The sequence below is a fragment of the Gracilinanus agilis genome, chromosome 5 (assembly GCF_016433145.1).
Source record: "Gracilinanus agilis isolate LMUSP501 chromosome 5, AgileGrace, whole genome shotgun sequence".
Taxonomy (NCBI): Eukaryota; Metazoa; Chordata; class Mammalia; order Didelphimorphia; family Didelphidae; genus Gracilinanus; species Gracilinanus agilis.
This window is the reverse complement of record NC_058134.1, coordinates 170,197,117-170,216,211: the sequence shown is the minus strand read 5'-3', so window position 1 is coordinate 170,216,211 and position 19,095 is coordinate 170,197,117. Positions and strand designations below refer to the sequence as shown.

General features: G+C 39.7%; 1 protein-coding gene across 2 annotated transcripts in view; it reads right to left on the bottom strand.

Annotated features, from left to right (window-relative positions):
• The window catches only part of FRMD4A (FERM domain containing 4A), a 365,617-nt gene that overhangs the window by 48,911 nt on the left and 297,611 nt on the right, over window positions 1–19,095 (bottom strand). For both annotated transcript variants that reach the window (XM_044677278.1, XM_044677277.1), the window contains exons 12-14: window positions 17,823–17,899; window positions 12,677–12,815; window positions 3,913–4,054 (exon numbers count right to left, since the gene is read on the bottom strand). In XM_044677278.1, coding sequence (XP_044533213.1) covers window positions 3,913–4,054; window positions 12,677–12,815; window positions 17,823–17,899 — 358 coding nt within the window. The remainder of the gene's footprint in view (window positions 1–3,912; window positions 4,055–12,676; window positions 12,816–17,822; window positions 17,900–19,095) is intronic.

The following is a 19,095-nucleotide window of genomic DNA, read 5'->3' as shown; positions in this document are numbered from 1 at the left end:
AGAGAGAGAGAGAGAGAGAGAGAGAGAGAGAGAGAGAGAGAGAAGGGTATTGAGAAATCGGTTCATAAGAATTGAGACTATCTATTAACTATTATCTTCCTATTATCTTCCAGTTTCAGGAAAGACCAGGGCTACTGACAGCTATTGAAAAAAAGAACTATAATCAGCAGCACCCATCTGACTGGTGATAAGATCAAGGGTGTCTGAAGCTGTTTCTCATTATTATTATCATTTAAAGAAGCTTTCATTGTTTGGTGTCTGATGATAAGTTTCCTGTTTGGTGGCTAATCCTCCAGCTTCCCACTGGTCTAACCTCAGAAACTTCTAAGATGCCTCATTATCAGTGTATCTGAAATCTCTTATATTAAGAGACACTTTTCAGGCTCTGACATGCAGTAGTGGGATAGGCTTGACATGCTATCTGGTCCAGTTACCTCTGATACTAGCTTGGTGCATGATTCACTCCTTAGCCCTTTCTTTAATTATTAAAAAAAAAGCTCTTGCTCAGTGAGTACAGTAGAGTTGTAGGGAGAAGGAAAAGGGCTGGGGAGAATTAAAATACCTAAACTTAAACCATTAAGTATTTGCAAGCTTCCTTCCTGTCTCTGAATTAAAATTAGAAAAACCCAAGCCAAAACCCAAGAAACTCCTTATATTAAAGGCAAAGGATGAAGAAAACAAAGAGACAATATAATGTAAAGGCTAGATGGCATGCTTTAAGAATCAGGAAGACATGTTCTGGCTGTGTGATCATGGACAGGTTAATTTAGTTCTCAATGGCTTTAGGCAAGTTCTATAAGACTGTAAGTTCCCAAGAAGGGTCTGTGGAACAATCCCATCCTCTCTCCCCAAACCCCAGATCCAAAGGATGGGCAAAACCAAAATAATTTTTTAACTTATTTTTTGATTCCATTCAATTCAACTGAAGCAATCTATAGAAATTCTTTGTAAATGACCAAGTGCTTTGTAAATGTTGGTGGCTATTATTGCTGAGTAAACATTTCATCCATTCTTTCAGTCTTCTGAATAATGTTATTGATTACCACAATATAGATGGACTGCTTTCTATTTAAGAAGGAACAACATTCTCTTATTTTAAAAAATAGAAGCTGTTTATGACAGTAAACTGCTTCATTTAAGCTTCTAGAGACTGTAGGTTTACATGCCCAGCATAGCAATACTATTCTACCATTATAGACATAGCTAAGATTCTGAAGAAAGGCTACATAGGGAAAGCTAAGTAGCCCAGTAAATAGAGCACCAAGCCTGGAGTCAGGAAGATCTGGGTTGAAATCTAGCCTCAGATACTTCCTAGCTGTGTGACCTTGGGCAAGTTACTTAACTCCCATGGCCTAGTCTTTACCATGTTTCTGCCTTGGAACCAACAATACAGAGTATTGATTCTCTGATGGAAGATAGGGGTTTTTAAAAAAAATAATACTAAAACAGAAGGTAAGGTTTAAAGAATAAAAAGGAAAAGAAAGGCTATAAGACAATGCAAGAGATTTCAGAGAGAGAACAGACTACAGTAGTGTCTGAATTAGGCATTTGGGTACTATTTTCAGCTCTGCTAAATGTCTGTGCAGTAAAGCAGAGTTAAAAAATCTATCATCTCTTGAAGTTTAATAAGACTATGTTCAAGGACAAACAGGGAAATCTTTTACATGTAACCTATTCAAAATTGTGTACTATCTCATGGAGTGGAAGAAGAACAAGGGAGGGAGAGAAATTAGAATGCAAGATTTTAAAATACGAATATTAAAAATAGGCCTTATAGGTAATCATAAAAATAAAATATTATTGAAAAAATAAGTTCAGAATGCACTTACAGATCTTGAAATGGATATGAAAGCATGGTGAAATGAGCACATTGTACATCCATCCATCCATCCATCCAGAGTTGACAAATGAACAGGGCTGCTAAGAGAGGACTAGATACAGAGAAGGGCTCTGTACTGATAGGAATGTGGATGCCAACTTGAGATCTAGTTTGCAGCACTGTCTGTTCAATAGACCTGCATATTTTATTTCCAAAAACCAAACACAGTTGTTAGCTTTTGATTTACTCTATGATACTCAGCAGAAGATTCCACCCATGGTGACAGCTAGAGGTAAAAGAATGAAGTTCTCACTGGAAACCTGTGACTTGGATCTCAAGTACTTTGCAAGGTGAAGTCAAGTACCTTCACCCCCCTCCAGACATTTAGGAACAAAATGCATTAGGTTCGTAATGCTGAAGAAGGAAATGAGGTGAGGACAGGTTTGTGGGTGACCAAAAGATCAATTTTGTGAATCAGAAAAGGAATCCACTGATTGTGCAACCAGACTCCTCTGCTAACATTTAATAATACAGATGTATAGTACTTTAGAAGTGTTTTTCTCACAGTAAGTCTGTGAGGTAGGTAGTCTATGTGCTATTATTGCTGAGATTCAGAGATTCAGAGATTTGGAGGCCCAGGTTGTTGAGTGGCAGAGCCAACACTCAAATTTAGTTTTCCCAAGCTCCATGTTTGTTCTTCTACATCCCCTACATACTTTCCCATTGGTAAGTGCAGCTAGGAAGGGAAAACTTTGTAAGTCATCCCCTGACTTTTGTGGAGCCATTATAGCCCATTTATGTGATGACTCTAAAACAGCCACTCAGAGAAGTTGAATGCTTCTGACATGTATCACTAAGACCAACACAGGCAGGTTTGCTCATCTCTAGCTCAAGAGGAGATGTGATATGAGTTTTAGAACATGACATTCTAAAAAAACAGAATGTTACAAATTTACATATAATTGGGAAAAATAAAATATTGTTAAAAAAAAAAAAAAAACAACGGCCTTACAAAAGCCTAGAAAAGATGGCTGAGGCTTCAGACTACTTTCTTTGTTCTAACATTCCAGAGGCAGGACTGGATTATTCTAAAGGGCAGTCAAGCATTTGTCTGATGGCCTGTGGAGTAACCCTCACTTTTTGGATTTTTCCAGTGGGAAGATTGGCACATGGCCCTTAGCAATTCTGCTAAGTCTGGCCTCACTGGAATTTGCCTTACATGATTTTCCAACCATTGCCCCAAAGGCATTGCCATCACAGCAAATCCCAGCCTGAAGTCCACACAGTAAAGGAAAAGATGCGATTGGTAATTAGTAAATCAATGGTGACCAGAAAGTACTTGGCAGTAGATTCTCCTACGTCCTTTGTTTTTATCTTTAAAATATTTCTTTTTTGCCATGACCATGTGATTTACTATCAGTTTCTCAGGTTGAGTAATCTGACAGTGCCAAGAACTTTACCTAACATCTGAGTAATTTCATTTATCAAAGTTTGTCTATGACCATTTTGCAAACAAGCTCTATTGGAAGGGACAATTATTTCTATTGAAGAAGTAACTAGCCAAAGGTCCAGAGTTAGTCTTTGAAACTCAAGGAGTCTAACATATTGCCTTAGAACTCTTCAGAAACAAGTTTTTCACAACCTAGAGAACTAAAGTGGTCTCTATTAGTTCTACGACAATACATTTCCTCCATTTATGAAATCAAACACACACACACACACCCCACTTTCCTTTCTGTTTAGAGATAATGCTACTAACAGTGGATGGGTCCATCAATCAAGAGGCATGACTAATTGATTGATTCTAGGGTATGGGTGAAAAGACTATTGTATTTCAAATCATCCTTCTCACCCTGAACCTTTGATTGGCAGCTGAGGCTTAATTTTCTTTTGGTTGCACCTGTTGACATTTGTGACACAGTATCACAGTTTACTCCCAACTTTGTGTTTTTTTTTAAAGTGCCCCATTCTTGACTGCTATACACCAGGATGTTCTGTCAGCTATAGTTTCCCAGCCCTACCTAGCTCTGCCAGATGGTATGGAATTGTATCATTTTTTATACCCCCCCAGTAGAACAAACCAAAGTCCTTACCTGATGAAAGGAGACTCCCACTGCTGCCACTGATAATTTTCCCTTTGCTACCCATGTTGGCTAACTTTGAAGTCTTCAGTGTTCCTGTTTCAGTCAGGTCAATAGCAATCTCACTCAGGCTTCTTGCAGCATGGATTTTGGACTAGAATCAGAGGGGGAAAATGTAATTATGGAGCAGCTTACATTTGGAGAAACATTTACCACTTATGGACTATATGTGAACAATAGGAACTCGCCTCTGTTTGTTACAATTTGACATTGTGTCTTATTAGCCAAAGTATTTTACTTCAAATCTGGATAGTTTCGATCCAACTATTAGGCAACATATTACTAAAACTTCTGGCAAGGATCCACATAAGGGAGCTACTTCTAATATGAGTTAGAAATAGTTTGTGATCATTTTAGTTCTCTGTTTAAATGTGTCTTCTTCAAGGAGAAAAAGAGACTGATTTTTAGAACTTGTGTAAGTGTGCGATTTTCCCAAAGAGCAGGTCTGAGCATGTCCCTCTGCCCCATCAATAAACCCCAGTGGCCTACTATTATCTCAAGAAGCAAATATAAACTTCACTGTGTGGCACTCTCACAACCTGACCTTTCTAGTCTTCAGTCATACTGCTTGCCTCTATGAGCCCAGTAGTCCAGCCATACTGACCTACTCCCTGTTCTTCCTACAAGGAACTCCCATCTCCTACCTCTGTATCTTTGTGCTCACTTTCCTTTATGGTGGAATGTTCTCTCTCTATATCTGTACCTCTTAGATTTTCTGGCTGCCATCAAAGATCAGCTTAAGTGCCAACATCTACAGGAGACTTCTCTAGGGGCTCCTTCCCAATCCCCCAGCTGCTCGTATTTTCCTCTCCAAGGCCACTTGTTTCTACCTCTCATGTATCTTGAATATATCTATTTATGTGCAATATGGTCTCACTCAACATTCTTCCTAATCTGACAAATACAATGAATAGGATACAATACAATGAAACTTCGAAAGAGTTGCCTTAGAAACAGACTGACAGATGAGCATTTCCTTTCCTTTGGCCCCCTCTTTAAAAAGTTTGCCCATCACTGCTTTAGGCTGTAAGCTCCTTAAGGGCTGGGACTACTTTTTCTTTACTTCTTGCTTTGATGTTGTATTCTCTGAATTCAGTACAGGGGTTGACATGATAACATAATGCTTGCTGACTGATTGAGTGATTGACATGTTTCGTGACATAAAAGTCATTTTAAGTTGGATCTAAATTTTAAATTGATTTCAAAGTCTGTATTTTGTCATTCATGCAGTACCAAAAAGGATTCTTAGACATTTTAGGGGAATGGTAGTTAGATGGTTAGTAGCTATGTCTGTATTATTAGCATAGAATTATAGTGTGTAACTTATGAATACTTCGGGAATAAATAAATGCTTGCCTGGGCTATTCAGAGTCCAAGAAAAAGTAGAAATACAAACTTTTGAAGAAGCTTTTGATATCAAAGGAAGCACACTAAGATATGTAAATAAATGCACAGGTTATAAATAATTTTACTTTTACTATATTATTATATAGTTAAATATAGGCTGATTGCAACAGGGATAACCAAAAATGTGCTATGTGTAAACACTTAGCCCCGAAGGTCATTAAGATATCATCTTTGTTTACTGATTTTGGCAACTAAAAATGTCTTGTATTCCCATAAATATGTCTGAAGTTTACAATTTTCATTTCCTAGCTGGGGTCCAAATTCTGAGGACAGTAATCAAGGCAATGGGCTTTATTCAAAAAATTACCTTTAGCAAACATAATTGTAATTGCAATCGACAAATTTGATAGTTGTTCTTCTCAGCTGTAGTCATTAACCAGTGTTTGGTATTTAAATATAATTTATATACATGTTTAAGGTGGTATGAGACAAGCAGATAGAGAGCTGCACTTGAAGCCAGGAAGACTTGGAATCAAGACCTGCCTCTGATACAAACTGGCTGTGTGACCCTGGGAAAGTCATTCCAACTCTCATTGCTCTAGGTAACTCTCTAATATGAGAAGTTGCAGAGTAGGGCTGTCCTTCATTGGTAGAATCAACAAAGCAAGTTTTCTTACATGGAGTTCCTTGTACCAATGACATCACAGGTTGGTTCCACTAATGTAGTCCAGCTCAAAGTCACAATGGAGGCTCTAAAGAACCTTACCAAGTGAGTAATAATTAATAGTCTTCCCCAGCATGGATAAGTGCCATGGCCTCCCCTCTACACAGGAGAGCACAGGTGGAGGGGTCAAGGAAACATTGCGAAGGGAGAAAAAATGATTTTTTTTCCTAGTCTCATGCTGGGGGTCCCTGTTCCTGCTCATTCTAATGCTGCTTTCTCTATTTGGCCAGCAAGGCACATGGGTGCTGCAGACACGGTCTGGACATCTATCCTGTTATCTCAGCTTTGACTGAGCTCAGGAGTAAAATTTAAATTAGAGCTTCAGCCAGTGAATGCCAGGAGAGGTTGACAGGATAAAAGCCTAGGAGATAAAGGAAATGCTGAGACCTGCTGCTTGTTTTGTTCACTTAGGGATGAACCATCTTCCTTCTCTTCCTTCTACTCTGTGAATCTTTCCTCTCGTTACTATTCCTTCCTGCCCTCAGCAATTTTCCTTGCTCTTTTCTCGAGGTGGTGCTTCCTTCTTCCCTAAAATAATCATAGCTGCCAGAGCCCTCTCACAGGATTTGGGTCTGGAGGAGAAAACAGGAAAGGCCTTCTATTTCATTTTGACATGGAATATCAACAGCACCCATCTGGATGAGCCCTATCTCTGAACAAGCTCAGATTGTGCCTGGAGAAATCTTGCTTCTCTTCTGGCAGCAGCTCTCCTTTTATACAAGCTCATGGGGATAAAAAGAAAAACAAACCCATACCTAGCATTTAGTTATCCAGGAGAGAGATGGAAAGTCCAGGAGCTAACAGCACCAAAAGACGTGAGCTCCAGATTGGCCACTAATTTACTGAATGACTTTACATTCATGTGGCTAAACCTGAAGCTAAAGTGTCCACAGGGAAAACCATGGATGATTGCCTCTCACCAGCAATATACACATATGGTTGTGTGTGTGTGTGTGTGTGTGCTGTGAAATACTTTCACTCTGGGACAGGAGATGTAGAAAATACAATCTTAAATGTGTGAGCCTGAAAAAGGGCAGCAAGAATCCAGTAATGAAGACTTTAGACCTGGTTTGGTTTGGAATGGAAATATGACAATGACCAAGTTAGGCTGGTTGGAATACTAGCAGAACTGGGGGATGGAGGATGGGGGTGTTCCTATAGATAAAGGAAATAGGTCTATCTGTCCTGATGCCCTCTAGTGCTAGGTATCAAGCTCATGCAGGCAAGACCTAAATTTCTTTTGACTCCTGGTCTTGGACCAAATGAAGAAATCCATCTTATCTTTGTAAAAAAGAAAGGAGCCTTCAATTATCTGCTATCTCAAGGAAGATTGTTATTGGGTTTCGGGGAAAACTAGCTCTTTAAATGTCAGGGAGGGGGATTGTAAATTCATTAGAACAGGAAACTCCCATGTGAGGAAGGTCCTTCTATCAAGGCAAGTTGTCACCTTTCTCTGTTACTTTTAGATTTTTAAGCAATTTGTATTTTAGAATATTTTCATCTGAAGACAGCAACACCTTTCTTGACATAAAGATATAATATTTTTTCAAATTTGAGTAGTGTCAACTACCTTGTTCAACATTTCTGATCTCTGAGGTAAAGTGGCTCCATTACTAATTGCAAAGAATATTTCTAAAGTTCAATGATTCTTATTCTCAAAGGATTTCATAGACATTTATCAACTTATATTTAATCAGGAATAGCTAGGTGGCTCAGTGGTTTGAGAACCAGGCCTAGAGATCTATAGGTCCTGGGTTTGAATCTGGTAAAACACTTCCTGGCTATGTGACCTTGATCAAGTTGTTTAACCCCCATTGCCTAGCCCTTACCACTCTTCTGCCTTGGAACTAATACACAGTGTTAATCCGAAGGCAGAAGGTAAAAGTTTAAGGAAAAAAAATTATACTTAGTCCGCCATTTCTTTCCTTCCCCCAATGCCCACAAAATGGGTCTTTAAATATAAAAGTTGGAAAAACTAATAAAGTGCAAATCCACGTGTGCACAAATGTGTGTGCATGCATGTGCTTCTGTGTGTATAAGAGAAGGGTGGTATGAGAGGGGAAGGGAAGACAGAGAGGGAAGGACAGGCATGCAACATGCATGTATATGAGATATATATACAAGCTTAACAAAAGAGAAAGCAGTTCAAATCAGGGAAAGAATATGAACTTTTTGGACTACTTTTTGGGGAACTATTTGCTCAGATCACTAGACAGCACTTTTCTCTGGAGTTGGTAAAAATGTGGAAGGCCCTGCTAAATGACTTTGGAGAAAAGAAGGGGTGACATGGTACTGTAAAGCAGAGTATAATGCAATCGCCAATATATTAGCCAACATGAGCTGTTCTAAAACATTTCTAAAGTATCCAGTCCTAAATTACTGAGATATAATTAATTTAGAGATATATCTACTCACCAGGAAGAAGCTTAGCTCTGTGTGTACATGTGTGTGTGTACATATTGTTTGTCAGTTATTTTTTAGTCATTCCTGAGTCTTTATGATCCCATTTGGGGTTTTCTTGGCAAACATACTAGAGTGGGTTGCCATTTCCTTCTCCAGTTCATTTTACAGATGAGGAAACTAATGCCAACAGGGTTAAATGATTTGCCCAAGGTTCACTCAGCTAGTAAGTGTCTGAGGCCAGATTTGAACTCAGGAGGCTGTCTTCTTGACTCCAGATCAGGCACTCTAACCATTGTGTCATCTAACTGGCCCTGTGTGTGGGCACATGTGCACGCATGCACACACATACTCACACATACTATCTCTCTCACTATCTCTCTCTCTCTTTCTCTCTCTCTCTCTCTCTCTCTCTCTCCTTCTCTCTCCTTCTCTCTCTCTCTCCTTCTCTCTCTCTCTCTCTCTCTCTCTCTCATACACACACACACACACACACACACACACACACACACATACTATTCATACATTCCATGCATATGTATGCATATTATTCATTCCTTGGTTGAAGATTGATATGCTTCCCCTAAGGGGACATTTTACCTCAGTTTAAATTGGGGAGCTTTCACTCATTTAACTAACATGACTATGGTAGCAATTTGCATAGCAGTTTCCCCATACTGGTCTCATTTTAGTATGCACTTACTGGATAAGGGCAGCGATTTTCTCTCCTATTCCCCAGATGGAGAGAGCAAAGTCAACAAGGTAGTAAAAGACACTTGCCCAGAGTTCTGACTCCCAGATGTTGTACGTCACCCCTGACACTCTATATGCCAAAGAATGGACTCTGGTGGATAATAGAAGGGGACCTGGCCCTTGTGAGCAGCCACTGCATCCATCAGAGGACATGCGCCCCCCAGCCCTGACAGGCTGAAGACTGGATGGTGAGATTGAGGGATGCTCGGGACCTCCTTGTCGATGCTGAAATTTGGTATGGCTGCTTAACTGACTGCTATCGCAGCACTGATACAGTATTACAAAGTAATATATAATGTGATTATACTATAACCGTTGATACTATTATATGATCTTTCTGTGTAAAAATACTTCTCTCAGGACAGACACAAGGTAGAGTCTTTATGTGATCACTCAGCCAATGCACCAGTAACACTGAGGCAGGCATGTTGGTAGAGTGGGAAGTGTATCATTAGGCTGTGCTGTAGTATCCTAGACTGGGAACCCTGCAGTCTAAGTTCAGATCCCACTTTCAGGATTTCCTGTGTGATCTTGCTCTAGTGTCTTCACCTCTCTGAGACTGAGCTTTCTCATTTTGCAGGGGTTGAGGGTAGTTGTGCTCACCCCTGGGATTTCAGTGGAGTGGTATGGGGCTGAAGCATGCCACCCAGTAAGGATACTTCTACCAATAAGAAATTCTTATGCAACTTACAGCTTTTAGAGGCACTGTATAAAGTGTCTTCCCAGGGTAAGGGAGCTGGTAGTTTTCACATACAGAATTTGAACTTGGATCATCCTGCCTTTATCTAGAATCTAGATTCTAGATCTTTTTTCATGATGTCATAACTATCACTCTTTCCTTGATTATAAAATGAGTAAAATAATTTTTGCACTACTAACTTCACATAGCTACTAGGAGCAAAGTATTTTATAAATCTCAAAGGACAACATCCATGTAGATTATTATTGTTGTTAATTATTTGCTATGAAGCCAAATAGTATTTCTCCCCTTTTAAATTCATTACCTCAAGATGGAATAATGTCTGTGTTCTAGAGCAGTGGTTCCCAAACTTTTTTGGCCTACCACCCCCTTTCCAGAAAAAATATTACTCAGCCCACTGGAAATAAATTTTAAAAAAAATTTTAATAGCAATTATTAGGAAAGATAAATGTACCTGTGGCCATCACCACTTCCCTGGATCGCTGCAGCACCCACCAGGGGGCAGTGGCGTCCACTTTGGGAATCTGTACTAGAGGATTACTGAGCCATCTGTCTATCATATTGATAAACATATATGTCTTTTAACAAAGGATCATAGATCTTGGGTTTGAAGGGACCTTAGAAGTCATCTAATCCAACCCCTTCACTGTCCAGATGAGGAAACTTCAGCCTAGGAAGGTTATAAAAGGTCTTACCCAAGATCACACAGGTATTAGTGCCAATGGTAGGATCTGAACCCAGGTTCTTAAACACTAGAACAGTGATGGGGAAACTACAGCCAGTGGGCCAGATGGGCCCCCTGAAATGTTCTATCCTGCCCAGTCGACATTCTTCCTAGTCTGACGAATACAATGAGTAGGATACAATACCATGAAACTTCAAAAGAGTTGCCTTAGAAACAGACTGACAGATGAGCATTTCCTTTCCTTTGGCCCCCTCCTTAAAAAGTTTGCCCATCAACTGCACTAGAATCATCAAATCAATATTTAAAGGTTTTGCCTTCAAACTGTTCTTTTATTTTTTTTTTTAAACTCTTTCTATCTTAGTAACAATCCTAAGACAAAAGGGTAAAGGCTATGCTAACAAGGTTATGTGACTTGCCTAGGGTCACACAGCTAGGAAGTGTGTGTGAGGCTTTATTTGAACCCAGGTCATCCCAACTCCAGGCCTGGTGCTCTATTAACTGTGCCACCTAGTTGCTCCCAACTGTTCTTACTGGCAATTTCGACAAAACATATCCATTCAACATGTGCAATACATAACTAGTTAAGACACTTGGGCACAATTTCATTTTATTATATCAAATAAAGTCTCAAATTCTTGTACCAATATAAATCATAACCAGAAAATACTACAGTCCTGGTGCATTTTAACAGTACAAAGCAAAGTATAAAATGCCAAAGGTGGGGGGCTGGTGAAGTTTTGTCCCTGCCTCATTTGAAACTAACCAATGCCAAGAAAGTACCAGTGCCAAGAAGGTGGTAGGAATACAGAAACTACTAAAAATGGGGTGGAAAGGAAAAAAATGGTAGTCATCTCCTGGTTATTCTGCATGATAGATAGATCCTAGTGGAAAGCTATTCTATACCTTATGTATTAATTTGCTTTTATCCTTATCTCTCTCTCTCTCTCCTTTCCCACACACCCTTAGAAAAAGAGAAAAAAAAATCACCAGGAAAAGATAAAGAAAAGATAAGATGAAAAAAGATAAAAGGAAAGATAAAGAAAAAGAGAAAATCCCCAAGCAGAGTTACACTGGGTTAATAAAACTCTGAGTTGGTTAAAGTTAGAGCCCTCCCACACCCACTATAGAAACTTCCATCACAGGAGAGAAAACTCCCCAAGAGATCAGTGGTATCAGCCAGCTGGGCTGCCAAGTCTGCTCATTAGATATTCCCACCCCCTCTCTGCCAGGGGAGTGAGATCCTGAGAAAGGGGCAGAGCCTTTCTTGATATACTTTTATTCCAGAGGGATAATGAGTAGGAGTGGCTCCTGATGGGGGAAACATGAAAGGGGGGGAGGTGAAACAGTAGGAAAGAGGGGGTGTTGATATATTTGTGTGTGTGAACAAGAGGGCTATCACCCACCTATCCATTAGCCCATGAGAACTCCTGATGTGTCTAAGGGAACCACAGAAATCCTAAGGAAGATGATTATTTACACATTTCTGAGGCCCTGGGACCCATCTTGAAGAAGGTCATCATTACTTTTTTTTCCTTTTTATAATTGTGCGTGTGAGTATGTCTACATATTTCATGAAGCTGGCCCTTGGAAAAGCCTGGAGGGTTCAAAGCAATTATCCTAAACAGTTAGGTGTTGTCTATCTATTAACTGAGAAAGGTGACTACTTCTCTCCCCTCTAGAAAGAAGAAAACAATTTGCTATGAAATAAAATACTAGTTAAAAGAGTTTTCCTGTTTGCTTGGAGGTGAGTTCCCCAGTGGTTTGAGAGAGGGTCAGGATGCCACAGATGGGTCTTAGCAGACTGCATGAAGGAGGATGAGCAAATGAGATTGTGGGTGGGCCGGAAACCCCTCTGGCACCTTGGAAGGAATTGGTCTCTTGGCAAATTCTGCTTTTATTCCATCTATCCGCAGCCCAGAAAAACAGAGAATACCATGACTGGCATGAGTTTATGCTAGTAATGAATAAATCAGGCCCCAGTCCAATTTGTAATACCTGAGTTTCATGATCCCTGGGACCCATCCAGCCTCTGACCTCCAGGGACAGTAACATGGTCTATCTAGGAGAAAGCTACAAAATGAAATCTTTAGTGTAAACAGAGATTTACCTTACTCTGCTTTCTGTCCAGGTAGAACTGGTGTTGGCTAATGGCCATAGCCCATATGGACTTGATTAATGCTGGACATGCATACCATGTATGCACTGCAATGCCACTGTGACCAAACGTCCTCCTAGTCACCGAGGCCCTGGGGAAGCAGAATGAGAAGGTGGAACACGTTATGCTACTGTTACTTTCAGGGTCAGTAAGTAAATCAGTGATGAGATTTTATAGTGCTAAGTACAATGCCTGCTGGTAAAAATGTGACTTATCAGAATGCACGCACACATATACACACACACACACACACACACACACACACACACACACACACACACACACACTTTGGAGACAAATCAACAATGGTCCCTTTTGGGAGTCCTGACTCCTTAGGGTTCAGGCTGCTGCCAAGTCCCTGCCTTGCTGGGTCATAGATGGGTCCAAGTGGCCTTTCATGACTGGTACTTGATTGTTGAAAAGGCCCAACTTGTTGAGGGAATAAAAGCCTCCTTCTATTCAAGAAAAACTGTGAATTAATTGACAACAAGGTCTCTGGTGACATACAGGTAAATTATTTCCTAATCCTTGGAGGTCAGAGCTCCTGACTCAGTCATGCTTTTTTCTATCACCTTAGGCTCAATCCACCATGGGAAATGCTAATTATCAATCTGAAGTCTGGCTGTTGAGGTGGAGAGCAGTTAGAGGGAAGCAAAGGTTGTTGGAGCTGGAAGGAGCCTTAGAGATCATCTAGACCAATTGTTCTCAAACTGTGGTCCTTATCATACCCCTGTGGGTCCCCAGTACCTTTTTAGGAGGTCCTCAAGGTCAAAACTACTTTCATAAGGTTAATATGTTATTTACATTACTCACCTACACCAAAAATCTTTAGCATCTTTGATGATTTTTAAGAGTGTAAGGGGGTTCTGAGACCTAAAATTTGAGAACTGCTGATCTGGACTATACCCATTATCTTACAGATGATATGACTAAGGCAAAAAGAAAGGCAAGATGACAACAAGGGCAATGGATGATAGAGTGGAATTCCCCTATTCTGTCCTCCCATTACGTATCAATTATTTCAGCATGGAGTAAAGAGGAAAGAAGACAGCTAGATTTCCAAAACGAAACTGGAAACCACAGGCTTTTCATTTAATTAGCTGCAAAAAAAAAAAAAAAAAAAAAAAAAAAAAAGAAGAAAGGCCAATGTTTTCCAAGAAGGGAAGGAAGTCTCTCTTAATAAATTGAGGCTATCTGGCTACTTTAGTGAGGGTCAGGAGGTACATGGTAATGGTAGACTGATTATGAAAATGGAATTTTAGCTTTGGAAAGTGGCATGTGAGAGAGACAGACAGACAGAGAGACAGAGAGAGACACACAGAGAGAGACACACACACGCACAGAGATTAGTATGAAGTTAGAGGAAAATGGAGTTAGGACACTGATAAAGGACTTAAGGTTTATCAAGAGATATTCAGGAGAATGAAGGAATGTGATTTCTCTAAGATCAGTAAACTAAAAGATCTTAGGGTAACGAAGATAGACTATTATGTTTGGTTTTTAGGAAATATTAATAATATGTAGGATAGTCAACATTTCCCTTGAGGAAAATTCAATATTGCTTCCTTCTTTTTCTTGTTTATTTGGGTTATAGATTTAATTTTCTACTCAGCTCCCCTTCCTGAATACTCACTTTTTTATTGAAAAAGCAAAATTTGGTGTCAATTAATAGTCCTAATTCCATGTGTGTATGATTTGTGTTGTTGCTTTGGTTCAAATGAAAGATCTCTAGAGGTAAAAATAAGCATGTGAATGAGCAAAGAGTTGCAGGTTGAAATAGGGCCAGAAAAAGAGGGGAGGGAGGGAACCACATACAACAAAACACTTAGAGATTTAAAAACGAAACTGCCAACCAAGGACTTGGCTCCCATAATAGCTATTGGAACTGGGATGATTTCAACTCTTATTCTTCTCTTTAGCAAAACTGAAATCAGGGCAGGGAGTTGGAGGGGAAGAAGTTTGAAAATTAAGACAGTGAAAGTTGTAAAATAGCTTGTGTAGGGATCAGAATTTTTCTCAGAAGGATAGTGAGAAAAATTAAGAGACTACCAGGTCTGAGTAGATCCACATTCTTTCCCTAATTCAGGTCCTCCTGAAAAGCATGTTTTCTTCTGCCCTCCCTAGTTCTTATAACCTGAATATCTGACAAATCTGGAAGGCCATAGAACCAGGAGTTAGGCATGGAGCCGCGGTCCCTTCCACCCCCCCCAGCAATTAGACAGGATCTTCTGTGTTCTGTATTGAAAAGATAATCATTATGAGCATGAGTACTGAGGAGGGAAAGGCTGTGAGTAAATGTGTGACTGATCCAATTCAGAAACCATCAGCTATAGTGAATTATTTTCTTGTAAATTGCAATTTCTCACTGATTGCATTTTAATTAAATGATTATAGCTGACGTTTCCTATCCTCACACTCAGTTGTCTTCCTTCCTCATTCTTATTAGATAAGTATGAGGAGTTAAGGGCATTGAGAACTCATTATCATCATTAAATGTGGTCAATTAGATTAATCTTCTGTACCCCAAATAAAACAATATATCAAGAATTGGGATGACAAATATATTTAACACTGGGGGAACTATCTTCCTTGGGTGCTTCTTGCACCATATGCTTTCTTTGCCTACTAAAGAATATGGCTAGCTTAAAGTTTGTATCCACTCAACTGGAATGCACCTCTCTCTAGCCCTCTTCTTCCCCTATCCTAATTCACAGACTAAGAATATTCATCCAACGTCTGTGACCTCCTGCAATCCCACCTCCCTTCCTAGTTGAAGATCTAAATTATAAGCATCCTTGAAGCTCCACCTCAATTTTTTTTTCCCTTGGTGGGGTTTATCTTGCCATCCCAGCCCAAGATAATCTATTTCTTCTCTGAATCTCCTAATAACACCCAGAAGACATTCATCACATACTGCCTTCTATTGTTCTGTGAATGGTTCTAAGGTTATCTTTTGGTATTTGTATGTCTAACTTCCTTGAGGGTAGAAATCCATTTTTTATATTTCTTTGTAAAGAAGGATTATAGGTCTATAATAGGAAAGGATGCTAGAAGGAATCTGACTTAACTGCATCATTTTACAGATGAGGAAGCTTGAGGTCTAGTAAGTGGCATGGTTGTTTCCTTCAGTGCCTTGAACATAAGAGGATCCTCAATAAAATGATTGATCTACTGCTTTCCATTTAAAGGCTTAAAATTTCTAATATATATGTTCAGAGGATTTCCTTTCCTTTCCTACATCTCTGTGAAGTAGAATGAAAAAATATGGTGGTACTATTTTGACTGCTGGGGGAAACTGAGAAAGGGGCAGTGGACTAAATTTTTTAAAATTAATTTCTATTTTTTTACACTTATTTTTCCTATCCTTCATTTAGAGCCCTATGCTTTTACTTTCTCTTTATTGCTCTGGACAAATAACTGGAATTCTGCTAATTCCTCCTAGTATAGGATATTCTCTCCCAAATTTGCTTCTTTCTCTCCCTTTGAGCAATCCTGACTCCTCCCTACTGTGGCAGCATTTTCCAAACATAGGACACATGCCCCAACTGTTATTAGTGTCTCCTCCCCATCTACAGAAAGTCCTATTATATGGTTTGCTCTCACTTCTTATATACCTCTGAGGTGGAACCTCCAAAGAGCCTTTGGCTTTTGGTCTCTTGTCAGCTGTGAGACACAGGATAAGACCTTGCTTCTAACTGGAGCAGCTGTTTTATGCAGATTACTGAGTTAAAACACCACATCTGTCCTGCTGAGTTATCGTGTGCTACAGGTACAGATTGTATTGCATGAGCCACATCTTTGTGCTCTGTAGGCAATGTTTCCTAAGTATAGTGAGAAGAATCCTTTGGAAGTACAGTATTTCTTTTGAGGGGCCCTTCAGGGGAAAGGAGGGGGACAGGAGGCAGATCCTGAAGGCAATGGCTCTAATGTATAGAATGTGCCAGACTTTTTAAAAATGAAATTTTATTTTTTTAACTGAGAAAATTTTATTTTTTCTCCCTTCCCCATCAGTGGGGGGAAAAGGAAAAATTAAGCCTTTATAACAAATGTGTATAGGCAAAAAAAAAAAAAAAATTCCTGCATTGCCATGTCCAAAAAATAATCATTCTGTGCCCTGAATCTACCACTTCTCCCCGGAGGTGGTACTTTATCATTGGCCCTGCAGAAGTGTAGTTGTGTACCAGACTTCTTTTCATCAGAGCAGGGAAGGGAAAGGGGTAGAGTTAATGGTATTTAAAATCAACCTTCTTTTCTTGGCAGGAGTCTGATCTTAGCAGTGTCCCCCTAGAACTACCTTTTAGTTGTAAATCTGACTCTGGACCTGTCTGAAATGATTTATGTTTAGTTACTAGGCCTGTTTTTAAGGTGTCTAACTGTGGGCTGTGGGCTGTGTACAATCCTCGGACTGTAAGCAGACAAAGAAAGGCAAAGCACTGGTTAAAATGGTATTCTGAACGGAGTCCCTCTTTTTTTTTTTTTAAACATCTTTCTCAGCATGAGCACATTTGTTTTAACCTAGTATCTCCAGGAAAAATTTGTGGGAGGTAAAATATGGTGTAGAGGTATGCAGAAAAAAGTTAGATTTCTTTCCCACCAGAGCATAACTCCCAAATTGTGAAAATTTGGGTCTGGAAGTATGCCCTTTGATACTCTATAGCTGGCAGAGTAATTGCTTCAATTCTGTGCTCCTTTTGCTCTGATTGCTTATAATTATGTATATGCTATATCTGTCATTTCTGGAAATTTCTCAGAAGATGCTAAGCTCTGGAAAGCACTTTTTTAAAAGAAGGAATTAGCTTTCAATTTACTTTAATGCTGTATTTGTTAGGGGAGGACAGGGTGTCAAAACATTCCAGAGCTGGAGGCATCAGCACTATAACCACATGAGACGTTTACAAATTGACAAAGTTCACCCTATTTATTCTATGCTGGTTTGCAGTTTGGTGTCTACATGATATAACCAGTCATCTCTTAACTGAAGTGAACAAGGACACTATCACCAGAGAAACACACTAAGCCCTAAACATTCATACTTCATTCTGATGGAGACATGCAAATCTTATCCACTCAAACATGCCAAAGGAAACTTTCAGCTTACCTGCGTGGATCATGAACTTCTACCGAAAATTTCTTCTCTCTGAAGTACAGATTTTCTAACTGTCTCCATTGGAATATCTGAACAGAAAATAACTTTGTTTAAATACAGTGGTAGTTGAAAGCAGTAGGTTGATCCAGTTAACTTCTACTGTGGGCACTTCTCTTATCCAAGGGCAGTCTGTATGTCCTGTTTGATGATCCTCCTTTTCTTGCTTGAAACAGACACAGACACATGGATCTTCAGCCAAAAAAGGGGGCACTATGGGTGTGGATTTCCCTGCAAGTTTCTTAAAAGGAAGAACACAAGCTCTTTCCAATCCTTTCCCTTTGTTTAATTCTCCCAGATTGCTCTCAGCTTTGCAGACTTTTTCCCTCCAAGGGGGTGGAGAGGTTGGAGGAAAGGAAGAGGGAGAGGGGGAGAGAAAGAGAGAGAGGAGAGAAGAAGAGAAGAGAAAGGAAATAGAAAGAGAGAGAGAGAGAGAGAGAGAGAGAGAGAGAGAGAGAGAGAGAGAGAGAGAGAGAGACGAACACTTAGAGGAGAAAGGAGGAAAGAAGAATCAGAAGGAAGCGGTAGCCATCTGTGAGTAGTGCTGAACTGAGCTTCCTCCTCTCAGAGTGCTGAAATGGGAAAGCGTTCAAATTCCCCAGGCTCCCATTGGGACTCCACTTCCTGCCCACTAATGTGTAAGCGTCCCCGACTCCAACTGGTGCTTTGGAAACTCCTCTACTCAGAAAGCCTCTCTGTGAAGGGCGGAGGCTGTTATGACCTTAATTCAGGGTAGGCAACATGAGATAACAATATAAGCCTGTCAAGCCCATTCTTCTCTCTACAACACAAAGAGAAGCAAGAAATCTGTTTCTGCAGGAACTTTCTGTGCAAACCAGAGTTTACCTTTAGCCCAGTTGAAGTGGATTGGAGAATGGGAGGGGGAGGTTTAAACTGCTATGAAAATATGCCCTGGCTAATATTTCTTAGATTCCCTCTGCCCCTCTTTTAGCTAGTTCTCTCCCTTCAGTGTGGGGTGGATAAATTATCTTAAAAATCTGATTTTAATGTTTGGAAGCAATTAAGATTGCATTCATGTAGTTCTAAGAGTGCAATATCCTTTCATCTGATGAAAGATAATGTAATTTAATTCCTTTGGAAATTATAAAAAAAGTTATATGCATATATAATGTTAAAGTAAAAATTTTAAATTACATACACACACACATATATAAGAGCATTTTTGGAGAGAGAGAGAGAGAGAGAGAGAGAGAGAGAGAGAGAGAGA